The 21,840-nt window shown below is 44.3% G+C and overlaps 1 protein-coding gene across 3 annotated transcripts in view; it reads left to right on the top strand.

The window, feature by feature from the left end:
- Nucleotides 1-21,840, top strand: part of RAD54L2 (RAD54 like 2) — a 126,854-nt gene that overhangs the window by 36,510 nt on the left and 68,504 nt on the right. For 2 of the 3 annotated variants that reach the window (XM_070050757.2, XM_002713224.6), the window contains exon 2: nt 11,206-11,398. In XM_070050757.2, coding sequence (XP_069906858.1) covers nt 11,260-11,398 — 139 coding nt within the window. In that variant the 5' untranslated portion in view covers nt 11,206-11,259. Of the gene's footprint in view, nt 1-11,205; nt 11,412-21,840 lie in introns of all 3 variants that reach the window. The other variant, XM_070050756.2, reaches the window with a different exon arrangement.

Raw genomic sequence — 21,840 nt, 5'->3', positions numbered from 1 at the left:
GGTGCAGGGGCCCAAGCACCTGGGCCATCCTCCACTGCCTTCCCAGGCCACAGCAGAGAGCTGGACTGGAAGAGGAGCAACCGGGACTAGAACCCGGCGCCCATATGGGATGCCAGCACTGCAGGCGGAGGATTAACCAAGTGAACCACGGTGCCAGCCCCCAAGAAGATGAGACTTTGAGTATGATTTTGCTTTTCTCCAAGTCTCTTCAGTCTCATCATCTAGCAGTTAAAACTGATCTGCTTTTATGTAGATCTAGGTTCAAGTCTGGGTTAGGCTCAGGGAAGCCTGGGCAAAGTGAGCCTTCTTGTCCTGCATATGTGGACTTATCTCAATAATGTCCATCTTAAATTAGAGCTGTCTGGAAAGAGACACAGGCTCACAAGTTGAATGGTGACATATCTTGCCAGAATTGCTTACACGCTTGCCTGATCATCCACTGTATTCAAAGATCTTCTGTCCCTATCCCCCTTTACCACCTTCATATGAACACTGATGTTTTAATGTGTGAGTGAATTTTTCAGAGCCCAGGTTTGTGTTGGGTGGAGCAGTGCCTGTAGTGCCAGTGTCACATAGGCTTCTCATAGCCAAGACTGTCAACCCTGTTTTAGCTCATATCTTCCCAATACCCATTCTTCCAGACTGTCTAGGATTGACCCTGCAGAAGTGTCCTGCTGAAGATCTTAAGCTGTGGGGTTTTTGAGAACACTGGGGACCTCAGTCCTTGGCCATTTTAAATGGGGCTTGGATAGTGGAGATTCAGTGGAATAAAGTAAAAATGTGACTCTGCAAATGTAGTCATTACTTCATTCACTGAAACAGTTTGCTTTTAAAGGCTAATTACATTTACATGGTAACTAGCACATATCATTTATATGTCAGGTTAATTGTATAGTTTTTTTTAAGATTTATTTTACTTATTTGAAAGACAAAATTACAGAGAGAGGCAGAGACAGAGAGAGAGGTCCTCCATCCGTTGGCTCACTCCCCAAATGGCCACAGCAGCCGGAGCTGAGCTGATCCGAAGTCAGGAGCCAGGAGCCTCCTCCAGGTTTCCCATGTGAGTACAGGGGCCCAAGGACCTGGGCCATGTTCTGCTGCTTTCCCAGGCCACAGCAGAGAGCTGGACCGGAAGAGGAGCAACCGGGACTAGAACCGGCGTCCATATGGGATGCCAGCACTTCAGGCCAGGGCTCCAACCCACTGCGCCACAGCACTGGCCCCTTATAGTTTTTTATTTGGATATAATATGGAGTAGTTCAAATATTTTATGATCACATAATTTGTTCCTCTGCTTATTACATTTTTTTAAAAATGATTTATTTAGAAGGCAGAGTTACACAGAGAGAAAGAGAGATCTTCCATCCAATGGTTCACTCCCTAAATGGCTACAACGATTGGGGCTGGGTGAGGCTGAAACCAGAAACCAGGAGCTTCTTCCAGGTCTCTCATGTGGATGCAGGGATCCAAAGCACTTTGGCCTTCTTTCATTGCTTTCCCAAGGCATTAGCAGGGAGCTGAATTAGAAGTGGAGCAGCCATGACTTCGACTGGTACACATATGGGATGCTGGCATTGCTGGTGGTGGCTTAACCTGCTATGCCACAATGCCAACCCCTGCTTATTACATTTTAAATATTTTTATTTATTTGAAAGAGTGATCAGAAGGAAAGGGAGGTAGGGAGGAAGGGAGATCTTATATCTGCTGGTCACTCCTTAAATGTCTGCAATGGCAAGGGCTGGGTCAGGCCAAAGCCAGGAGCTTCATCTGGGTTTCTCACATGAGTGGCAGGAACCTAAGCACTTGGACCTTCTTCTGCTACTTTCCCAGGTCATTAGAGAGCTAGATCGGAAGTGGAAAAACCTGGACATGAACCAGCACCTACATGGGATGCCAGCATTGCAGGTGGTGGCCTAACCTGCTGTGCCACGGCACTGGCTCTGTGCTTTTTACATTTAAAAAATACAATTATTTTGGGGAAAGCAGTAGAAAATGGCCCAAGTCCTTGGGCTCCTGCACCTGTGTGGGAGACTTGGTAGAAGTTCCTGGCTTCAGATTGGTCCAGCTCTAGCTGTTGGCAGCCATTTGGGGAGTGAACCAGCGGATGGAAGGCCTCTTTATGTCTCTGCCTCTGCCTCTCTATAATTCTACCTTTCAAATAAACAAATAAATCTTTATTTAAAAAATCACAAATTTTTCTTTGTGATGCTTGAAAATTTGAAGGAGGAGCTCATAAATCTTTAAGTCTTACAGTCTTAGGACAGCAGCTTTCAAATGTTTTGGTCTTATAACTCTTTTTTTTTTTTTAATATTTACATTATTTATTTGAAAGGGTTAGAGAGAGGTAGAGCCAGAGAGCGAGAGGTCTTCCATCTACTGATTCACTCCCCAAATGACCGCAGTGGCTGGAGCTGAGCTGATCCGAGGCCAGGAGCCAGGAGCTTCTTCCAGGTCTGCCGCACGGGTACAGGGGCCCATAGACTTGGCCCATCTTCTACTGCTTTCCTAGGCCATAGCATAGAGCTGGATAGAAAGTGGAGCAGCCGGAACTTGAACTGGTGTCCATATGGGATGCCGGCACAGCAGGCCAGGGCTTTAACCCACTGTGTCACAACGCTGGCCCTAGAACTCTTATATACCTTTAAAAATTATTGAGGGCCTCAAGGAGCTTTTGTTTATGTGGTTTATATCTATCAGTATTAGAAATTAAAGGACATTTAAAAATATTTGATACACTAAAAAAACTCACTGTATTTTAACAAATAAAATTTTTAATGAAAAACATTTTCTAAAACAAAAACGTAGAGTAGAATTGTTTTACACATTTGAAAATTTGAAAATGTCTGGTAAATAGAGACAGTTGGATTCTCAGATCTGCTATTCTATATCTAGTCTGTTCTGATTGTTTTCTTGTTTACTTACTGCATTGTTGAAGCACATGAAGAAAACCAGTTCACACAGAAATGTAGCTGGAAAAGAGGAGTGTTTTAATAGTCTTTTCAGATAATTGTGTATATTCTGTGATAGTGTACCAAAATTGACAGGCATTGGTTTCTTAAAGGTTAATTGCAATGTAGAATATGAAAGCAGATCAAAGAACTTTGTCTATTTTGTATATAAAAACCCATTGCCCAAAAACAAAAGAGAAAAAAAAACCATTGCTGGTGCCAGTGCTGTGGCATAGCGGGTAAAGCCGTGCTGCCTGCAGTGCTGGCATCCCATATGGGCACCGATTCTAGTCTTGGCTGCTCCACTTCCAATCCAGCTCTCTGCTATGGCCTGGAAAAACAATGGAAGATGGCCCAAGTCCTTGGGTCTGCACACCCCTGTGGGAGGCGTGGAGGAAGCTCCTGGCTCCTGGCTTCAGATCGGCACCACTCCAGCTGTTGCAGCCATCTGGGGAGTGAGCCAGCAGATTCTGGAAGACCTCATTCTCTCTCTCTGCCTCTGCCTCTCTGCTTTTTTTTTTTTTTTTTTTTTTTGATAGGCAGAGTGGACAGTGAGAGAGAGAGACAGAGAGAGAAAGGTCTTCCTTTGCCGTTGGTTCACCCTCCAATGGCCGCCGCTGCAGCCGGCGCACCACGCTGATCCGATGGCAGGAGCCAGGAGCCAGGTGCTTTTCCTGGTCTCCCATGGGGTGCAGGGCCCAAGCACCTGGGCCATCCTCCACTGCACTCCCTGGCCATAGCAGAGAGCTGGCCTGGAAGAGGGGCAACCGGGACAGAATCCGGCGCCCCAACCGGGACTAGAACCCGGTGTGCCGGCGCCGCAAGGTGGAGGATTAGCCTATTGAGCCACGGCGCCGGCTCGCCTCTCTGTAATTCTGCTTTTCAAATAAATAAATCTTAAAACAAAAACAAACCATATTGCTCTAACCTGGACGTTTTCAGGGTGGTATGCACGTGGACCTAACTGGCACTTTGGTAGCTCAAACCATGCATGATTTTGACTTTGTGGCTTCCATGAAGGGGCCTTGAGGAGCCCCAGGAGTCCCTGAGTCACCCCTTGAGAACTCCTGGTTTTCAGTCTGGAAGGGATCTTGAAGATTAACTCAGGCCCATTTCTGTGCCTGGCTGGTCTGAGAGTAGGTAAGTGAAGCTGGGAAAGAGAACTGAGTTGCACAGTCATGCAGCTGGTTACCCATTGAGATAGGGTTGTGACTGGAATTTAGGTTTCGTAGCTGATTTTGTAAACATGTCTCTTAAGGGCCTCTGTAATGTGTGGTACCAGTTCACTGGGCCTGGCTCCATTGTGTTGTCTTTTGGAATTCTCTCCTGTGGCCCTGTTCCTTGTTGTCTTAATGTGTTTCTTTTTGTCATAAGTTCTAAATTGCTAAAAGTTTGAATATATTACAGAGTGAAAGATGTTGAACTGTGTCAGTTTAGCTCAATGGCTGCTTCAGGTAATTAACAGATAAGCAAAAGGCATTTGGTCTACCTGGAGGTTTAAAGTCATTTTGAGTGTGATTGGAACAATGTCTTTGTCTTGCTCAGGAAAGTGTTTGGCAGTAACTTTTTTTTTAAAGATTTATTTTATTTATTTGAAAGAGTTATAGAGAGAGGTAGAGACAGAGGTCTTCCATCCGCTGGTTCCCTCCCCAGATGGCTGCAATGGCCGGAGCTGGCAGTAACTTTTGTATTCACAGTGGATCTCAGCAGACTGGAAGAATCTTGTGGGTACTCAGTGACTACTGTGTGTTAACTGAACTCTTTGGATTATATGAATTCTTAGACTAATGGGCTTCTTTGGAGGCATTGGATTGAATTTTCTTTTTTGCTTTTAAAGTTTTGTTTCACTTGCAAATTAGGTTAAATCCAGCTTTTTATATATATATATATATATATATTCTTCATGTAAGAAAAGGCAGTTGCCCTTGCCATGGAATTGCTTTGAGATCATTTGAGGAAATTTAATATATTCAAAGTAAAAAAAATTGAGGAGTTTGGAAAGGATTCTTTTATTTAAGAGACAGGATTATGATGCCGTTGAGGACCATGAAGATGTCCCTAAAATTGCATCGACTGCCCCAATGAAGTAGGCAGGCATACCGGTTAAAATCAATTAGATTTGTTAGCTGGAAGATCACACCTTCGCCATGCTCCTGCGTGACCTCACACCCTACCTGGTAACTTTGCCGCGCCCCTGTGTGACCTCATGACCCTACCTGGCCACACCTGGGTGTCCACCAGCCAATCAGGTTAATTAACCACTCCCCTTTGAGAGTGGATTAAAAGCCTGGGACATGGTATGTCCGGCTCACTCTTTTATGGTGATAGCATATGGTGATATTGGATGGTACCCCAAATTCTGGTATTTTAGGGGGTCATTTCCTATATCACCATGGTGATGAGATAGTGAGTATGTACTCACAGTCCTGTGATTTCGATGTGGACTCTCCAGAGATGGTCTGTTTTGTGAGCAAAGACTGTGTGTGTGTCCGTCCATCCTCCTGTGTGTTTTCCCTCTGGGATATTTCTTAGTGCTGTGTTCACATAATTAATTCTGTTAATTCTTGGCCAGACGTTACTCCACAGGGAGGTGTCATTGTTGGTAATGTTCACAGGACAGAATAGCCTTTTCCTTTTCTCCTAAGATTGCTGTGAGAGGCTGGACTAGAATTGGTTGTGTGTTTCTTCATAATTATAGCCTTCTTTTTGCAATCCAGTGTATTAAACTGTAGACTTATTAACATGCTTAGGGTTTGATTATTTGCTTTTCAGAGTGGTTCTTTTTTAGGATTTCTTTAAATAGCGAGTTCTCCTATTTCATTAAAATAGAATTTGATTCCCAGAATTGGCTTTGTAGGAACATAGGACCTGGTAAAGGTGCAGTACCCCTGTCACTACTCTCTAGTTTGTCTGTGTATTATAGGCAGAGCCTGGTGATTTGAAACAGTGTTTCACATGGAATGAGGAGTACATGGGGGAGGTCTATTTTTATAATATCAATTTTAACCTTCACATTTGTCTAACAGTTCTACTAAAAGCCAGGTTCTTGACTCGGGGCTCTGGGTCCTGTGTTCTGAAAGGCTGTTCTGCCACCCCCATCCCTTACCCCCTACCCATGGAGGTGTCTTGGGGGCTCTTGGAGACAGAATGTAATGACTTTGTGCTGCCCCTAGACCAACTTTCCTGATTTTCCCTAAGTTGCCTCTTGGAAGGAGATGGTAACAGCAAAATTTCACCTTTTAGTAATTGATGTGGTTCTTAAAAGCAAAGAAAAGAGTACATTATAAATCTCTAAAGGAATTTAGTGGCCCGTGGAAGGGAAGGAAAGAGAAAAACCAAATTTGATGGGATTGAAAGATCTCATTGCTTTCCAGTCTCTTGTCATTTGGTAGTCTAGATACTATTTTTAAATTTTGTTGTTTTTAAAATTAATGTGTAATAATTGTATATGGCACAGCGTGATAATTTGCTAAACACATGCAGAATGTAATGATCCAATCATTGCATTTATATCACCTTAGACATTTATCATTTCTTTGTGTTGGGAGCCTTTGAACTCCTCTCTAATTCCTTAAAAAATACATTAAAAATTGCTGTGAATGATAGTCCTGCTACTGTACTATAGGACAGTACAGCCTATTCCTTCTATGTCACTGTATTTTGCTACCTGGTTTTCAACATCCCTGTATCCCCTCTATTTTCTGGGTACTATGTTAAAGAATTGTCTATTTTAAAACTGTTTTGGGCCGGCGCCACGGCTCACTAGGCTAATCCTCCGCCTAGCGGCGCCGGCACACCGGGTTCTAGTCCCGGTCGGGGCGCCGGATTCTGTCCCGGTTGCCCCTCTTCCAGGCCAGCCCTCTGCTGTGGCCAGGGAGTGCAGTGGAGGATGGCCCAGGTGCTTGGGCCCTGCACCCCATGGGAGACCAGGAAAAGCACCTGGCTCCTGGCTCCTGCCATCGGATCAGCGCGGTGCGCCGGCCGCAGCGCGCCGGCCGCGGCGGCCATTAGAGGGTGAACCAACGGCAAAGGAAGACCTTTCTCTCTGTCTCTCTCTCTCTCTCACTGTCCACTCTGCCTGTCAAAAATTAAAAAAAAAAAAAAAAAACTGTTTTGGGGGCCAGCATTGGGGCGCAGTGGGTTAAGGCCCTTGCCTGCAGCGCTGGCATCCCATGTGGGAGCCGGTTCATGTCCCAGCTGCTCCACTTCCCATCCAGCTCTCTGCTATAGCCTGGGAAAACAGTGGAGGGTGGCCCAGGTCCTTGGGCCCCCGTACCTGTGTGGGAGACCTGGAGGAAGCTCCAGGTTCCCTGGCTTCAGATCGTCTCAGCTCTGGCTGTTGCGGTCATGTGGGGAGTGAATCAGTGGATGTAATACCTCTCTTTTTCTCTGGCTCTACCTCTCTGTAACTCTCTTTCAAATAAATAAAATAAATATTAAAAAAACTATTTTGAATCGAGGACTGAATCAGTATCTCTTGTGTCATAACATTGTGTGTGGTTGTTGAATTTTTAATTGATTTTTGCTTTTATTGGGAGTGTGGGACTGAGGTTTGTTGACTGGGGGCATCTAGAAGGCTTTTCCTTGTTACTATTTACCTGTAAGTGGTGTCATCATCACCATACAATTTCTCCTCCAAAATGACAGGAATTCAGGTTACTTCAATATAACTGCTAATTAAAAATTTTACTCTGAAAGCCACTCCATAATCAGTCAATCATGCTGCCAGGAAAATGCGCTTATCTCAGATAGTAGGATAAAATAGGGGTTATGCTGATTATGAGCACTGACTTGCAAACAGAGTAGTTGTTGAATTATATGTAATTTTTATTTTTCATTTTTAAAAAATATTTATTTATTTATTTGAAAGAGCTACACAGAAAAAAAGAGAGGCAGAGAAAGGGAGAGAGAGGTCTTCCATCCACTGGTTCACTCCCCAAATGGCTGCAATGGCTGGAGCTGTGCTGATCTGAAGCCAGGAGCCAGGAACTTCCTCTGGGTCTCCCATGCGGGTGCAGGGACCCAAGGACTTGGGCCATCCTCCACTGCTTTCCCAGGCCATAACAGAGAGCTGGATCAGAAGTGGAGCAGCTGGGACTCGAACCAGTGCTCATATGGGATGTTGGCACTGCACGCAGTGGCCTTACCTGCTACACCACAGCACCAGCCCCAATATGTAATTTTTAGGTGCATTTCACTACAAATGTTGAGAAATAAATTTTACTTCCAAAAGTTGCTGAAAATCTAATTGAGTTACTGCTTCTAATACCTACTGAATGAACCAAAGATATTTAAATTATTCTTTTTTTTTTTTTTTTTTAAGATTTATTTGAGGCCGGCGCCGCGGCTCACTAGGCTAATCCTCCGCCTAGTGGCGCCGGCACACCAGGTTCTAGTCCTGGTCAGGGCGCCGGATTCTGTCCCGGTTGCCCCTCTTCCAGGCCAGCCCTCTGCTGTGGCCAGGGAGTGCAGTGGAGGATGGCCCAGGTGCTTGGGCCCTGTACCCCATGGGAGACCAGGAAAAGCACCTGGCTCCTGGCTCCTGCCATCGGATCAGTGTGGTGCGCCGGCCGCAGCGCGCCGGCCGCGGCGGCCATTGGAGGGTGAACCAACGGCAAAAGGAAGACCTTTCTCTCTGTCTCTCTCACTGTCCACTCTGCCTGTCAAAAAAAAAAAAAAAAGATTTGAAAGGTAGAGTTACAGAGGGAGAGATCTTAAATCTGCTGGTTTACTCTCCAGATAACTTCTGTGGCCAGCACTGGTCTAGGCTGAGGCCAGGAGTGCAGAACCCCGTCTGAGTCTCCCACGTGGAGCCATGTTCTCTTTCTCTCCCAGGCACATTAACAGGGAGCTGGATGGGAAGTACAGCAGCTGGGACTCAAACTGGCACTCTGGGGCTGGTGCTGTGTCATAGCGGGTAGAGCAGCTTCCTGCAGTGCCGGCATCCCATATGGGTGCCGGTTCAAATTCTGGCTGCTCTACTTCCAATCCAGCTCTCTGCTATGGCCTGGGAAAGCAGTGGACGATGACCCAAATCTTTGGACCCCTGCGCCTATGTAGGAGGACCGGAGGAAACTCCTGGCTCCTGGCTTCAGATCACAGCTCCTGCCATTGCAGCCAACTGGGGAGTGAACCAGTGGATAGAAGATTCTCTCTCTCTCTCTCTCTCTCTGTCTGCCTCTCCTCTTTCTGTATAACTCTGACTTCCAAATAAATAAATAAATAAATAAATCTTTTAAAACAAACAAACTGGCACTCTGTGGATCTGCCAGTGCAGCAAGTGTCAGTTTAATCTGCTGCATCAAAAGTTGGCCCCAACTCCTGTAAATTTTAACTCTTGGCAGTCCTAAACTTAAGTTCTAATTTTCCAAAACTCTAAAGGGATTCAGTTTGCTTTATTTTTTTCCCTGTTTTTGTTAAGCAGATAGAAATTGTGTTTCAAATTATATCTGAACCTAAGTAAAAGATGGCAGTATTGGAAAAGTTTTTGTGTTGAATAATTAGAGACTTGTGCTTCAGTTTTGTTTTGGGAGATGGGAAGAATTTAAGGATGACCTGATTGTTGATGTTGTGTCTGTAGTAGCTTGTCTTTTTTTTTTTTTTTTTTTTTAATTTTATTTATTTGAGAGGTGGAGAGACAGAGAGAAAGTTCTGCTGGTTCACTTCCCAAATGGGAATGCAATGACCAGAGCTGGGCCAATCTGAAACCAGGAGCCAGGAGCTTCTTCCAGGTCTCCCACACAGATATAGGGGCCCAAGTATTTTGGCCATCTTCTACTGCTTTTCCAGGCCATAGCAGAGAGCCAGATTGGAAGAGGAGCAGCCAGGATATGAACTCTCGCCCATATGGGATACTGGCACTGTAGGCGGAGGCTTAGCCTACTACTCCACAGTGCCAGTTCCAGTACCTTGTCTTATAAAAGATTATTTACCATGTTCTCTCCCTTCCATTTTGTTTGGATCACGGACCAAAAAGACAAACCACTTTCCCATATAGCCCATGTGAAACCTTTAATAAAAATTGATAGTGTGGTTAGTATGGTCACTGGTGTTCAGAAGAAGGAATATGATTCCAGAAGTCTGGGACACTTTGAAAAACCTTCTTGGAAGAAATGGGGCTGGTGGCCGGCGCCGCGGCTCACTAGGCTAATCCTCCGCCTAGCGGCGCCGGCACACCGGGTTCTAGTCCCGGTCGGGGCGCCGGATTCTGTCCCGGTTGCCCCTCTTCCAGGCCAGCCCTCTGCTGTGGCTAGGGAGTGCAGTGGAGGATGGCCAAGGTGCTTGGGCCCTGCACCCCATGGGAGACCAGGAAAAGCACCTGGCTCCTGGCTCCTGCCATCGGATCAGCGCGGTGCGCCGGCCGCAGCGCGCCGGCCGCGGCGGCCATTGGAGGGTGAACCAACGGCAAAAGGAAGACCTTTCTCTCTGTCTCTCTCTCTCACTGTCCACTCTGCCTGTCAAAAAAAAATAAATAAATAAAAAAAAAATTAAAAAAAATTAAAAAAAAAAATGGGGCTGGAACTGGGCAAGAGGCAGGCAAGAACCTGAAAGAAGACAAAGCTGCAGCAGCATTTTGGGCCCCTGACTTGATTGGGAGGAGTGACTGTGGCAGAGCGAACTGCCACTAGAAGCCTTTCATTCAGGTGATTGGAAAATGAATGATCTCCTTATAGTGCTTGAAGGCCAGCTAAGACCCATTTCTTATTGTCCTAGCTAAGATCCATTTCTTATTCCCTGAGTATTCCCAGTCATACCCACTGCAAGGCTATGCCCTTGATGATCACTCTGCCCAGAACACACTCCTTCTCCTTGGCTCCCTTATGTAAAATGGCAGCTCCTTCTGGCACATACTAGATTCTAGCACTCCTTCCTGTGTCGTCACAGCCTGGAATAGCACCTGGGATTATCTATACATATATGTGTGTATGTGTGTGTGTGTGTATACATATAAAGAGAGTTGATGCTCAAGAAACAGTTGATGCAGGGAAGAATGAGCAAATGGGAATTATGAGGAACATAATTTTATTGTTACTTTAAGATATTTTATTGTAAAAGCATCCAAGGGCAGCTTGAACTGGGTAGGGTCTCCAAAACCTGTCTCAGGGCAGCATACTCGGGAAGGCTGAGATTTGGATATGTTAGCTTCCCTTGCTTAGAAAAGCTCTGGGAGATTGATCTTCAGCATCTTTTTTCTTGAAAGTTTTGTGTTCCTAAGTGAAACTGTTGGTAATTCTGCTGGCTCTTGTCTTCCTCATAGGACCCCTACAGTGGACCATGAGTCGGTAATGCCCATTGAGGACCTCTGGGAGCCATGTCAGACGAATCCGCCTCAGGGAGCGATCCAGACCTGGACCCGGACGTGGAGCTGGAGGATGCGGAAGAGGAGGAGGAGGAGGAGGAGGTGGCAGTGGAGGAGCACGATAGGGATGACGAGGAAGACCTGCTGGATGGTGAGTGGCTCTAGTGAGTGGCACGTCACCTTATCCTTTGTTCGGATGGAATTTTTTCTCGGGGAGTGTGGTATTTTCACTTGAATTTTGTAGGCTTACAGCGAGAAGACACAGACTGCTGTCTTAGCAACAATGAGCTCATGCTGAATCCCAGAAAGTGGATTATAGTTCTTTCACGTAAGCTTTGTTTTAGAAATGGAAGAACCTTTAGCATTTAGCTTGCCTATGGCAGATGTCTAGACTCTGGTCCAGAGATTTGGGAATGAAGCAGGGTTGCCCAAGAGAAGTCGATGGCAGGCTCCTTATGGTAAAACTTTGCAGCCTGGAGGTCTGGATCCTTTCAGCAGATGTTGGGTAGTTGTGGGTGGCCTGTGAGTTTTCATCATTCTGCTCCTGTTCTGAGGAAATTGTCTGGGGGAGAGATTCTCAGGTTCACACCTTAGAGAGCTGACTGCATCTTATGCAGTGCTGCTCTGCCTGCTGGCTACTTCTGCTGACTAAACTGCTCCTATTGAGAGGGAACTATGTCTCTGTAGCTGGTAGGTCACCCCTAGACTCCCTCTATTGGGTTTGTTCAGCTCGCTTCTTCCTTTGCTTTCAATTTCTAGAAGTGACACTCGCCCTTTTCTTTTCTTTATTTAAAGAAATAACTTTTTCTTATTTCTTTTTTCCACATTTATTTGAGAGACAGAAAGAGAGCTTCCCTCCTCTGGGTACTCCCCACATGCCCGCAACCACTGAGACTGGGCCAGGCTCAAGCCAGGAACTAGGAATTCAATCTAGGTCTTTCATATAGGTAGCAGAGACCCAACTACTTGAGCCATCACTGGGAACACATCAACAAGAAGCTGGAATCAGGAACAGAGTCATGTCTTGAACCCAGGCACTTCAGTACAGGTTGCTGGATCCAAATGTCTTTTTTTTTTTTTTTTTTTTGACAGGCAGAGTGGACAGTGAGAGAGACAGAGAGAAAGGTCTTCCTTTGCCGTTGGTTCACTCTCCAATGGAGGCTGCGGTCGGCGCACTGCGCTGATCCGATGGCAGGAGCCAGGTGCTTCTCCTGGTCTCCCATGGGGTGCAGGGCCCAAGCACTTGGGCCATCCTCCACTGCACTCCCTGGCCACAGTAGAGAGCTGGCCTGGAAAAGGGGCAACCGGGACAGAATCCGGTGCCCCGACTGGGACTAGAACCCTGTGTGCCGGCGCCGCAAGGTGGAGGATTAGCCTAGTGAGCTGCGGCGCCGGCCCAAATGGCATCTTAACAGCTAAGCCAAACATTGTCCCAGGGCTTTTTCTTTTAACCTTGAGTCTAATGTTAAGTCATCTGTCTAACCACAGTCTTTGCTGTATAACATTTAGTTGTTTGTAAGATTCTACTCACTGAGTAGACTGTTCCTGTTTGTCTTCATAACAGACCACTCTAGTGGAACTGAACATTGCATTTGGATCATCATTACTTAGATCTGAAGAAGCCTAGGAGGAAGCACTGCTGCCGTCTCCAGATTCTAGCATTGACCTTCACTCTTTGCTGATGTTACTGTCTTCAGTTCTCATTCATTGTAACAGCTACCATTTGACTCAAGAATCAATTTTCCCTCCCTTATCCTGTCCAGAAATCTCTGTCCCATCTCTACTTTACCCTTGGCAGGGAAATGATCATTTCACTTATTTTTCCCCCAGCAGTAGCATTTACTAAATTGTTAGCTTATTCAGTTGGAATCTCCCCTACTGATTCTGCAGGTTGTTTCTTTAAAGTATAACGAGTAGAAATACTGGAAAACAATGAAGATGTGAGAGTACACTGTCTTGCTTGGTTCTCTTTGTTCTTGAGAATGGTGTTAGAATCCCTAAGTGTGTGCATCACTTTCTATTTTTCATTACTTGGGTTCTCAGAATTATATTTTCAGAAACCTCTAGTACTCCTGTTATGTTAAGATTAAATTTTAGATGCCAGTGGTGACTAAGTGGATATATACATGCTATCTTCCGTCCTGGCTTCTTGGGATCCTCTTCTCCTTATTAGATTCTTAATTACAGTTGGTATCTATAAGTTCTACATTGAGTATTCAACCAACCTTGGATAAAAACATTCAAAGAAAAAAACCGCATCTTTACTGAACACATTCAGACTTTTTTCTTGTCATTATTCCCTGGATAATACAATATAACAACTATTTATATAACTACTTTATTAGATAATAGAAGTAATTTAAAGGTGATTTAAAGTATACAGGAGGATATACATAGGTTATATGCAAATACTGTGCCATTTTACATAAAAGACTTGAGCATCCTTGGGTTTTGGTGTCTGTGGGAAGTTGGGTGTTCCTGAAACCAATCCCCTGTCGTTACTGAGAGGTAACTATATTAAAAAATTATGTGATATGTTCCTGAGGACTTTATCATTATTTATTTATTTATTTTAAAAGGTTTATTTATTTATTTGAAAGTCAGAGTTACACAGAGAGAGGAGAGATAGAGAGAGAGAAAGTTCTTCCATTCGATGGTTCACTCCCTAATTGGCCGCTTCGGCCAGAACTGCACTGATCCAAAGCCAGGAGCCAGGAGCTTCTTCTGGTCTCCCACGTGGATGCAGGGGCTCAAGGACTTGAACCATCTTGTACTGCTTTCCCAGGCCATAGCAGAGAGCTGGATTGGAAGTGGAGTAGCCGGGTTTTGAACTGGCGCCCATATGGGATGCAGGTGTTTCAGGCCAGGGCATTAACCCACTGCACCACAGCACTGGCCCCCATTATTCATTTAGAAGTGACAATTTAATTGTGACTCTACTTGGAATACTACAGTTGTACAATTTTTTTTGAAAAGAATATTTGCTTAATTCTTAGGTTAAATATATTTATTTATTTATTTGAAAAACAAAGACAGAGAGCTCCCAACCACTTGTTCTTTCCCCAGATGCATACAATACCCAGCACTGGGCCAGGCTGAAGCCAGGAGCCAGGAACTCAATCTGGTCTCTCATGTGGGTCACAGGGACCTGAGTACTTGAGCCATCATCTATTGCCTCCCAGGGTGTGCATTAGCAGGAAGCTGGAACTGGAGCAGAGCTGAGCCTCAACACAGGATTCTGATAGGGGCATCTCAAGAGGTGACTTAACCACTGTGCCACATGCTTGCCCCTAATAAATATTTAAAACTTGAAGTGATTAATTTTTATTGTTTATTAAGATTAATTTTTTTAAAAAAGTCACATTAGGTATTGCCCCGTTTTCTTGCTCTGCTAGAGTACCCAACTTTTTGGAATTTGACTCCAAGACCATCTTTATATTTCACTAGAATGACTTTTCATTCCTAGGAATTAAAGTCAGTTCTGTTGCTTGTAGGGGCTCCGCAGCTGTTTTAACTCATAACTTTTCCTTTCACATGAACATTGCAGTTTTGCAGAAACATCTGGTCCCTATTTCTTTAGTTTGCCCTTGCTACCTTGGCTTACTGTCATTTTCTGTCCTAATGGACAAAGTGGCCAGTTATTCTAAAATTAGGAACAGCTATGAATAATCCTGTCTTAGCTGTTACAGTGTGATGTGATCCTTTGTTTTCTTAGAGCAGTGGCTTTCAACCTGGAATGGTTTTGCCTTCGAGGGGACAGTTTACAATGTGTGAAGACATTTTTGGTTGTCATGGCTCCTGCAAGTGGGGATGAGCATATTACTAGTGTTGGTGGAATGCTGAGCACCCTGTAATAAATGGGACAGCCCCTTCCCCAATAATGATTTGGGCCAAATGTCAATAGTGTTGCGATTTGAGAAGCCCTTTCAACAAGGAACTGTTATTTGGCCCTTTTTATTTGAAGTTTCATCTCTATTGGATAACAATAACTTACAAGATTATGACTTTTCAAAGAACTGGTCAACCCTTCTGCTGTGTTTGTTTCAATGTAATTTCTATTTTATAATATTAGTCCTTATACTTCTTTAAACAGGTAAATCTTTTAAATTTTACTTTCTTGGGGTTCATTTTGGCTTTCTTTCAAACTTATGAATGTGCATATCTCATTAATTTTCATTTTTTTCTAATACAAACATCTAATACAAATTATTAATTTCCTGTTTAGTACTTACTTTAGCTCTATCCCCTTATAAGCATTTTGACACACTCTGTCTTAATTAATTGTCCTGATAATCTTATGTGTTGGTGTAGAGATATTTTACAGATGAGGAAACTGAGGTTCAAAGATGAGGGCTTACTCAGTGTAACTTTGAGATCTTTCATCTGCTGGTTCACTCCCCAAATGGCTGCAACAGCTGGAGCTAAGCCAATCTGAAGTCAGGAGCCAGGATCCAGGAGCTACATCTGGGTGTTCAATGTCGGTGGAGAGGCTAAAGTACATGGGCCATCCTCCAATACTTTCCCAGGTGCATCAGCAGAGAACTGGATTGCAAGTGGAGCAGCTGGAACTCGAACTCGGGCTTTAACTCACTGTGCCACAGCCCTGGCTCCTACTCAGTGTAACTTAACAAGAAATTGACAAAGCTGAGCTTTTGCTCCTTTTCAAACTTTTTCTGCCTCTGAGACCGTGGATTCTTTTTCTTTTAATTAAAATTTTTTTGCCAGCGCCGCTGCTCACTAGGCTAATCTTCTGCCTTGTGGCGCCGGCACACCAGGATCTAGTCCCGGTTGGGGCGCCGGATTCTGTCCCAGTTGCTCCTCTTCCAGGCCAGATCTCTGCTGTGGTCCGGGAGTGCAGTGGAGGATGGCCCAAGTGCTTGGGCCCTGCACCCCATGGGAGACCAGGAGAAGCACCTGGCTCCTGCCATCAGATCAGCGCGGTGCGCCAGCCGCAGTGCACCAGCCGCGGCGGCCATTGGAGGGTGAACCAACGGCAAAGGAAGACCTTTCTCTCTCTCTCTCTCTCTCTCTCTCTCTCACTGTCCACTCTGCCTGTCAAAAAAAAATTTTTTTTTTGATTAGTATTTGAAAAATTTTTGTGGTACAAAGTGTAATATTTCAGCACATGTATACAACATAAACTGATTAACTCATCTATTTATTTATTTTGAGTATCCTTTGTTCTTTTCATAGTGGGGTTTATACTTAAACATGTTTTTGTGATGCTAGTTATCTGTCTATTGCTTCTGTCTCAAAGACTCCCTTAAGCATCTTTTGTAAGGCCAATCTGGTAGTGATGAATTCCCTTAGTTTTGTTTGTCTTGGAAAATCTTTATTTCTCCTTTATTTATGAAAGATAGCTTTGTTGGGTAGAGTATTCTTGGTTGGGTTTTTCCGTATGTCAGAACATGTACTGATATTTCATTCCTCCCGGCCTGTAAGATTTCTGCTGAGAAATCTGCTATTAATCTAATAGTCTCTTAACTGTGACTTGACACTTTTCTCTTGGAAATTTTAGAATTCTTTGTTTTGAGAGTTTGACTGTAATGTGTTAGTGAAGATCTTTTCTGCTCATGTGTAATTGGGGTCCTGTGGGCCTCTTGTACTTGAATGTCCAAATCTTTCTCAAGATTGAAGAAAATTTCAGCTGTTACTTCACTAAGAGATTTTCTATGCCTTTTCTCCTCTCCTTATACTCAAGGATCATCACAATTTGAATATTTATTCATTTAATAGTGTCCCAAAAGTGAGACCGTAAATTCTTAGAATGCCCTTCCCTTGCCTGTGATGTGTTTGCTTCTTTCCTTGTTTGTGAGGGTTTTTTGATGCTTTTTTTTTTTTTTAAAGATTTATTTATTTACTTGAAAGGCAGAGTTGCAGAGAGAGAGAGAGAGAGAGAGAGAGGTCTTCCATCCACTGATCCACTTCCTAAATGGCCACAATGGCTAGAGCTGTGCTGATCTGAAGTCAGGATCCAGGAGCTTTCTCTGAGTCCCCGACATGGTACAGAGACTCAAGGACTTGGGCCATCTTCTACTGCTTTCCCAGGCCATAGCAGAGAGCTGGATCAGAAATGGAGCAGCTGGGACTTAAACCAGTGCTCATATGGGATGCCAGCCAGCACTGCAAGCGGTGGCTTTTACCTGCTATGCCACAGCACCGACCCCTTGTTTGTGTGTGGGTGTGGGTGTTTTTTGTTTTTTTTTTTTTTGTTTTTGTTTTTTTTTTTTTTTTTTTTTTTTTTTTTTTTAAGATTTATTTGAAAGAGTTACACAGAGAGGAGAGGCAGAGAGAGAGGTCTTCCATCTGATGGTACACTCCCCAGTTGGCCACAATGGCTGGAGCTGAGCCCATCCAAAGCCAAGAGCCAGGATCTTCTTCTGGGTCTTCCATATGGGTGCAGTGGCCCAAGGACTTGGGCCATCTACTGCTGTCCCAGGCCATAGCAGAGAGCTGGATCGGAAGTGGAGCAGCCAGGTCTTGAACTGGCGCCCATATGGGAAGCCAGCACCACAGCTCAGGGCGTTAACCCGCTGCGCCAACAGCACCGGCCCCTCCTTGTTTGTGTTTTGAGGGAAGAAGTAGACTGCTAATCTCATTGAGTGGAGGTGAAATGAAGTTAAATGTAACAGCATGAGTAAAGGCAAAAGTAGAAGGAAAAGTATGACAGATGCTGGGGAGTGGTGAGTTCTCTTATTCAGTAAAACATCATATACCTTTAGCATGATGAATGAAGTGAGATTGGAGACATGGTTTGTGACCAGATCACAGGAGGGTGGTTCAGAATTTGTTTTATAGGTGGCGTAGAATCAATGGAAGTTTTTACTGAGGAGCAATCATCTGGCTTCTGATTCTAGGAGTATTTCTCTGGCTACGTACATGAGACATGGCCTAGGAAAGACCAGTTTGGTCTGTGATAGAACCCTGTGGGAAGGGGTAGTGAGGGTTTGAACTGTTTGGATCTGTTAGCAGCGCAGGAAGAGTAAATGGTCAACTGTGGTACTGGAATTTATGGGATTTGGTGACTTACTGGATAAGAGGTGCGGGTTGAAGAGGAAACTGGTAAAGCCTGGGAGGATGGTGGGAAACCTACGATAGGGAATGCTTGGGGAAGATAAGATATTTTGTCTTTGCTACAGTAGATTAGGGTGTTGTCTCCCTGTGATCCTGACCTTTGAAGATTGCCTAGTGAGATACCAGTCTGAGAAGTGGCCATGGTAGAACGTGGAGCTTTTGGCTGGTGGAGAACAGTGCCATGACCTTGTCTTCAAAACAACCTGCAAGTGGAGAGAAGACAGTGCTTTTTGTTTATAAAATGTTAGGGGACCCATCCATGTTGTGAGACATTTTGGATTTGATTTCCCATTTCTCTCTTTTTCTCTTCTCCTGATGTCCATGCTGGCCTTCCCTTATTCTTTTGGGATAACAGAGAAAGCTAAACATTGGCACCTTTAGGGTCTGTTGTTATTAGAGGTAGAGAGTCCAAAAATCTAATGCCCTAGAAATGGCTTTTCTATGTAATGGTTGTTCTAGCTCATCATTTTCTTTTAGTTCTACTTCAAGTCCAGTCTATTCCCCCCAGATAAGATAATTTGAAATACTTAGATGAAGGGAATTTCTGGAATAATCCAACCCTTACCAAAAAGTTTCTTTCTAGTTGCTGCTTCATATATGTTCCAGTGGATGTGAAATTGTGACATAGCTTGTTAATGCAGTTAGTCACATGCTTTCATGGCTTTGTAAGGGGGAATTTGTGGGCTTTGCTTGTTCATTGGCACGTTGTTTTCTATGGTATTGTGCCACCTTTTAAGTCTGTAATAGACTCTTCCTTGATGACCTTGTCAACTGTGAATGATAGAGAGCCTTGATAAAGGTCTTTCCAAGGGTTTGTCATTCTGTACAAATGGCAAAAATCCCAACATTATTTTCCCAAAGTAGTTTGTTTCCTTCTGGAGCAGTGAGACACTGGAGAAAAATGGCATGAAGAAACCTGGACTTGAATATGCACTAAAGTTTTTGGGGTGGGAGAGACTTTCTGAATTTAATGTGTTTGTCTAGCAAGAATTTCATGTTTCTTATTAACATTCACCTGGATTTATGGATCCAATTTCTGGTTTCACTCCAAAATTCCAGTTATTCCTCAGCTATATGACGAATCTTAATTACTGATGACATTTCCCTTCCCTCTAACACTTGAATTTCTTTTAGACTACCCTTTATATCTGAGAACATTTCACTCATTATTTGAGCTGTTTGGCCTATGTTGTAGATGGCCTTATTCAGTTAAGACAAGAATAAGATTTTTTTAAAGGAGTTTTATTGGAAAACAAACCAAAGTGCAAGCCAGAAACTATTGGCTTAATGAACTTACTGATTATTCTGAGGATGATTATTACTTGCCACAGGGTTTTATTTCCAAACGTAGTTTCTCAGTTTCTGATAGGGGTCCTGGGAGTTTATGGAACTTTAGGGTGAATGTGACAAACCTTATTGGAGCATCAGTTTTATTGGAAGATGGATTAGGTGGTATCAGGGGTTGGAGGTTCAGTATTTTGGTAAAAGCTTATTTTTATAATAAAAATTATGACATAAAAATCATAACACAACTTTTAAGACAAAACAAGATCTTCATAAACATGTTTAGAGTAGAGTTTGAGTGCTTTTGATGGTATTCTGAGAGCCCCAAAGGGAAGAGAACATTTCTATAGAATTTTTTAAGACCCCTCAATGAAAAAGTTTGAGAAATCCTGGTGTATGTGGGTCTGGACACAGACTAACTTGATAGGCACATATTTTTAGAACACACAGGTCTTCTTCATCTTATTTATTTATACATTTTAAAAATTTGTTTTGGGGCCAGCACTGTGGCATAGAAGGTAAAGCCTCTGCCTGCAGTGCTGACATCTCCTTTGGATGCGGGTTCGAGTCCCGGCTGCTCCTCTTCCAATCCAGCTCTCTGCTATGGCCTGGGAAAGCAGAAGAAGATGGCCCAAGTGCTTGGGCTCCTGCACCCTTGTGGGAGACCTGGAAGGAGCTCCTGGCTCTTGGCTTTGGATTGGCCCAGCTCTGGCTGTTGCAGCCAATTAGGAAGTGAGCCAGCAGGTGGAAGACCCCTCCCCCTCTTTTTCTCTGTCTCTCTTTCTGCCTCCTTCTCTCTCTATGTAACTCTGACTTTCAAATAAATCTTTAAAAAATGTATTTGTTTTTATTTTATTTGAAAGAGAGACAACAGGAGCAGGGAGTTGGGGGAGATACCTGTTTTTCCATGCACTGGTTTGCTCCCCAAATGCGTACCGCAGCCAGGACTGGGACATGTGAAAACCAGGAGTCCAAAACTCCATCTGGGTTTCCCACATAGATGGCAGAGACCCAAGTGCTTGATCTGTTACCTACTACCCCTTGGAACAGGAGCTAGAATCTGAAGTGGAGCCAGAACTTGAACCCAGGCACGCTGATAAGGGATATGATGTGGATGTCCCAAGTGGTAGCTTAACCATTGAGCCAAATGCCTGCTCCCTCAGCATTTTGCTCTGGTCTTTTTTACTTGGCATATCAGGATACTAGGGTCCTGGACTTGAAACTAGGCAAAGGCTTGCTTTGGAACCTGTTTCCCCCCTATTTGGAACCCTTCTGGAACCTGTTTCATAGTGCTCTTGTTGACAAAAAGCCAGCTTTCTGGATATCAGCTTCAGCTTCAGGCTGACCCCCTTAATCTTGGAACAGCAGGTAAGATAGACGATTTTCTTCTCAGCCCCTGGGCTTCTGCCTCTCCAGTGGGGAGTTTGGTTTTTGCCTTTTTTTTTTTTTTTTCCTGGCCCTTTCTATTTATTCTCTTTGCTTACAATTTGAAGAATCAGGAGTAAAGTGTTCTAGGCAGAAAGCCAATGCAAAGGCCCTGGGATGGGAATAAATATACTTATTTAAGAATCAGCAAGGTAAAGGCCATTGTGGCTGTAATGTAGAGTTAGTTTAAGAGCAAAGGGCAGGCTGGCGCCGCGGCTCAATAGGCTCAATAGGTGCCGGCACACCGGGTTCTAGTCCCAGTTGGGGTGCCGGATTCTGTCCCAGTTGCCCCTCTTCTGGGCTGGCTCTCTGCTGTGGTCCGGGAGTGCAGTGGAGGATGGCTCAAGTGCTTGGGCCCTGCACCCCATGGGAGACCAGGAGAAGTACCTGGCTCCTGCCATCGGATCAGCGCGGTGCGCCGGCGCAGCGCACCAGCCGTGGCAGCCATTGGAGGGTGAACCAACGGCAAAAAGGAAGACCTTTCTCTCTGTCTCTCTCTCACTGTCCACTCTGCCTTTCAAAAAAATAAATTAAAAAACAAAAAAGAGCAAAGGGCAGAGCAGTCTAGGGGGAGATCTGCAAGGGGCCTAAGGATGTAGGGGCAGTGGTGGTGGTTTGAGATATGCCTGGAACCCTGTGTTTTTTTTGCTTGAGTTCTAACAGGTGTTAACTCACTCATTGTGAGTTCTAGACATACAAATAAATAACAACAATCTGCAGAAAAAAAAATTTTGAGCAATTAGAAGCAGAAGAAATGTGGCTGAATTTTCTTTCATGAAGAATTGTACCTGGGAGAAGTGTCAGCAGTCC

The sequence above is a fragment of the Oryctolagus cuniculus genome, chromosome 10 (assembly GCF_051225735.1).
Source record: "Oryctolagus cuniculus isolate XC-2025 breed Fujian yellow rabbit chromosome 10, ASM5122573v1, whole genome shotgun sequence".
NCBI lineage: Eukaryota > Metazoa > Chordata > Mammalia > Lagomorpha > Leporidae > Oryctolagus > Oryctolagus cuniculus.
The sequence above is the reverse complement of the archived record's forward strand: the minus strand, read 5'-3'. Positions and strand labels throughout refer to the sequence as shown.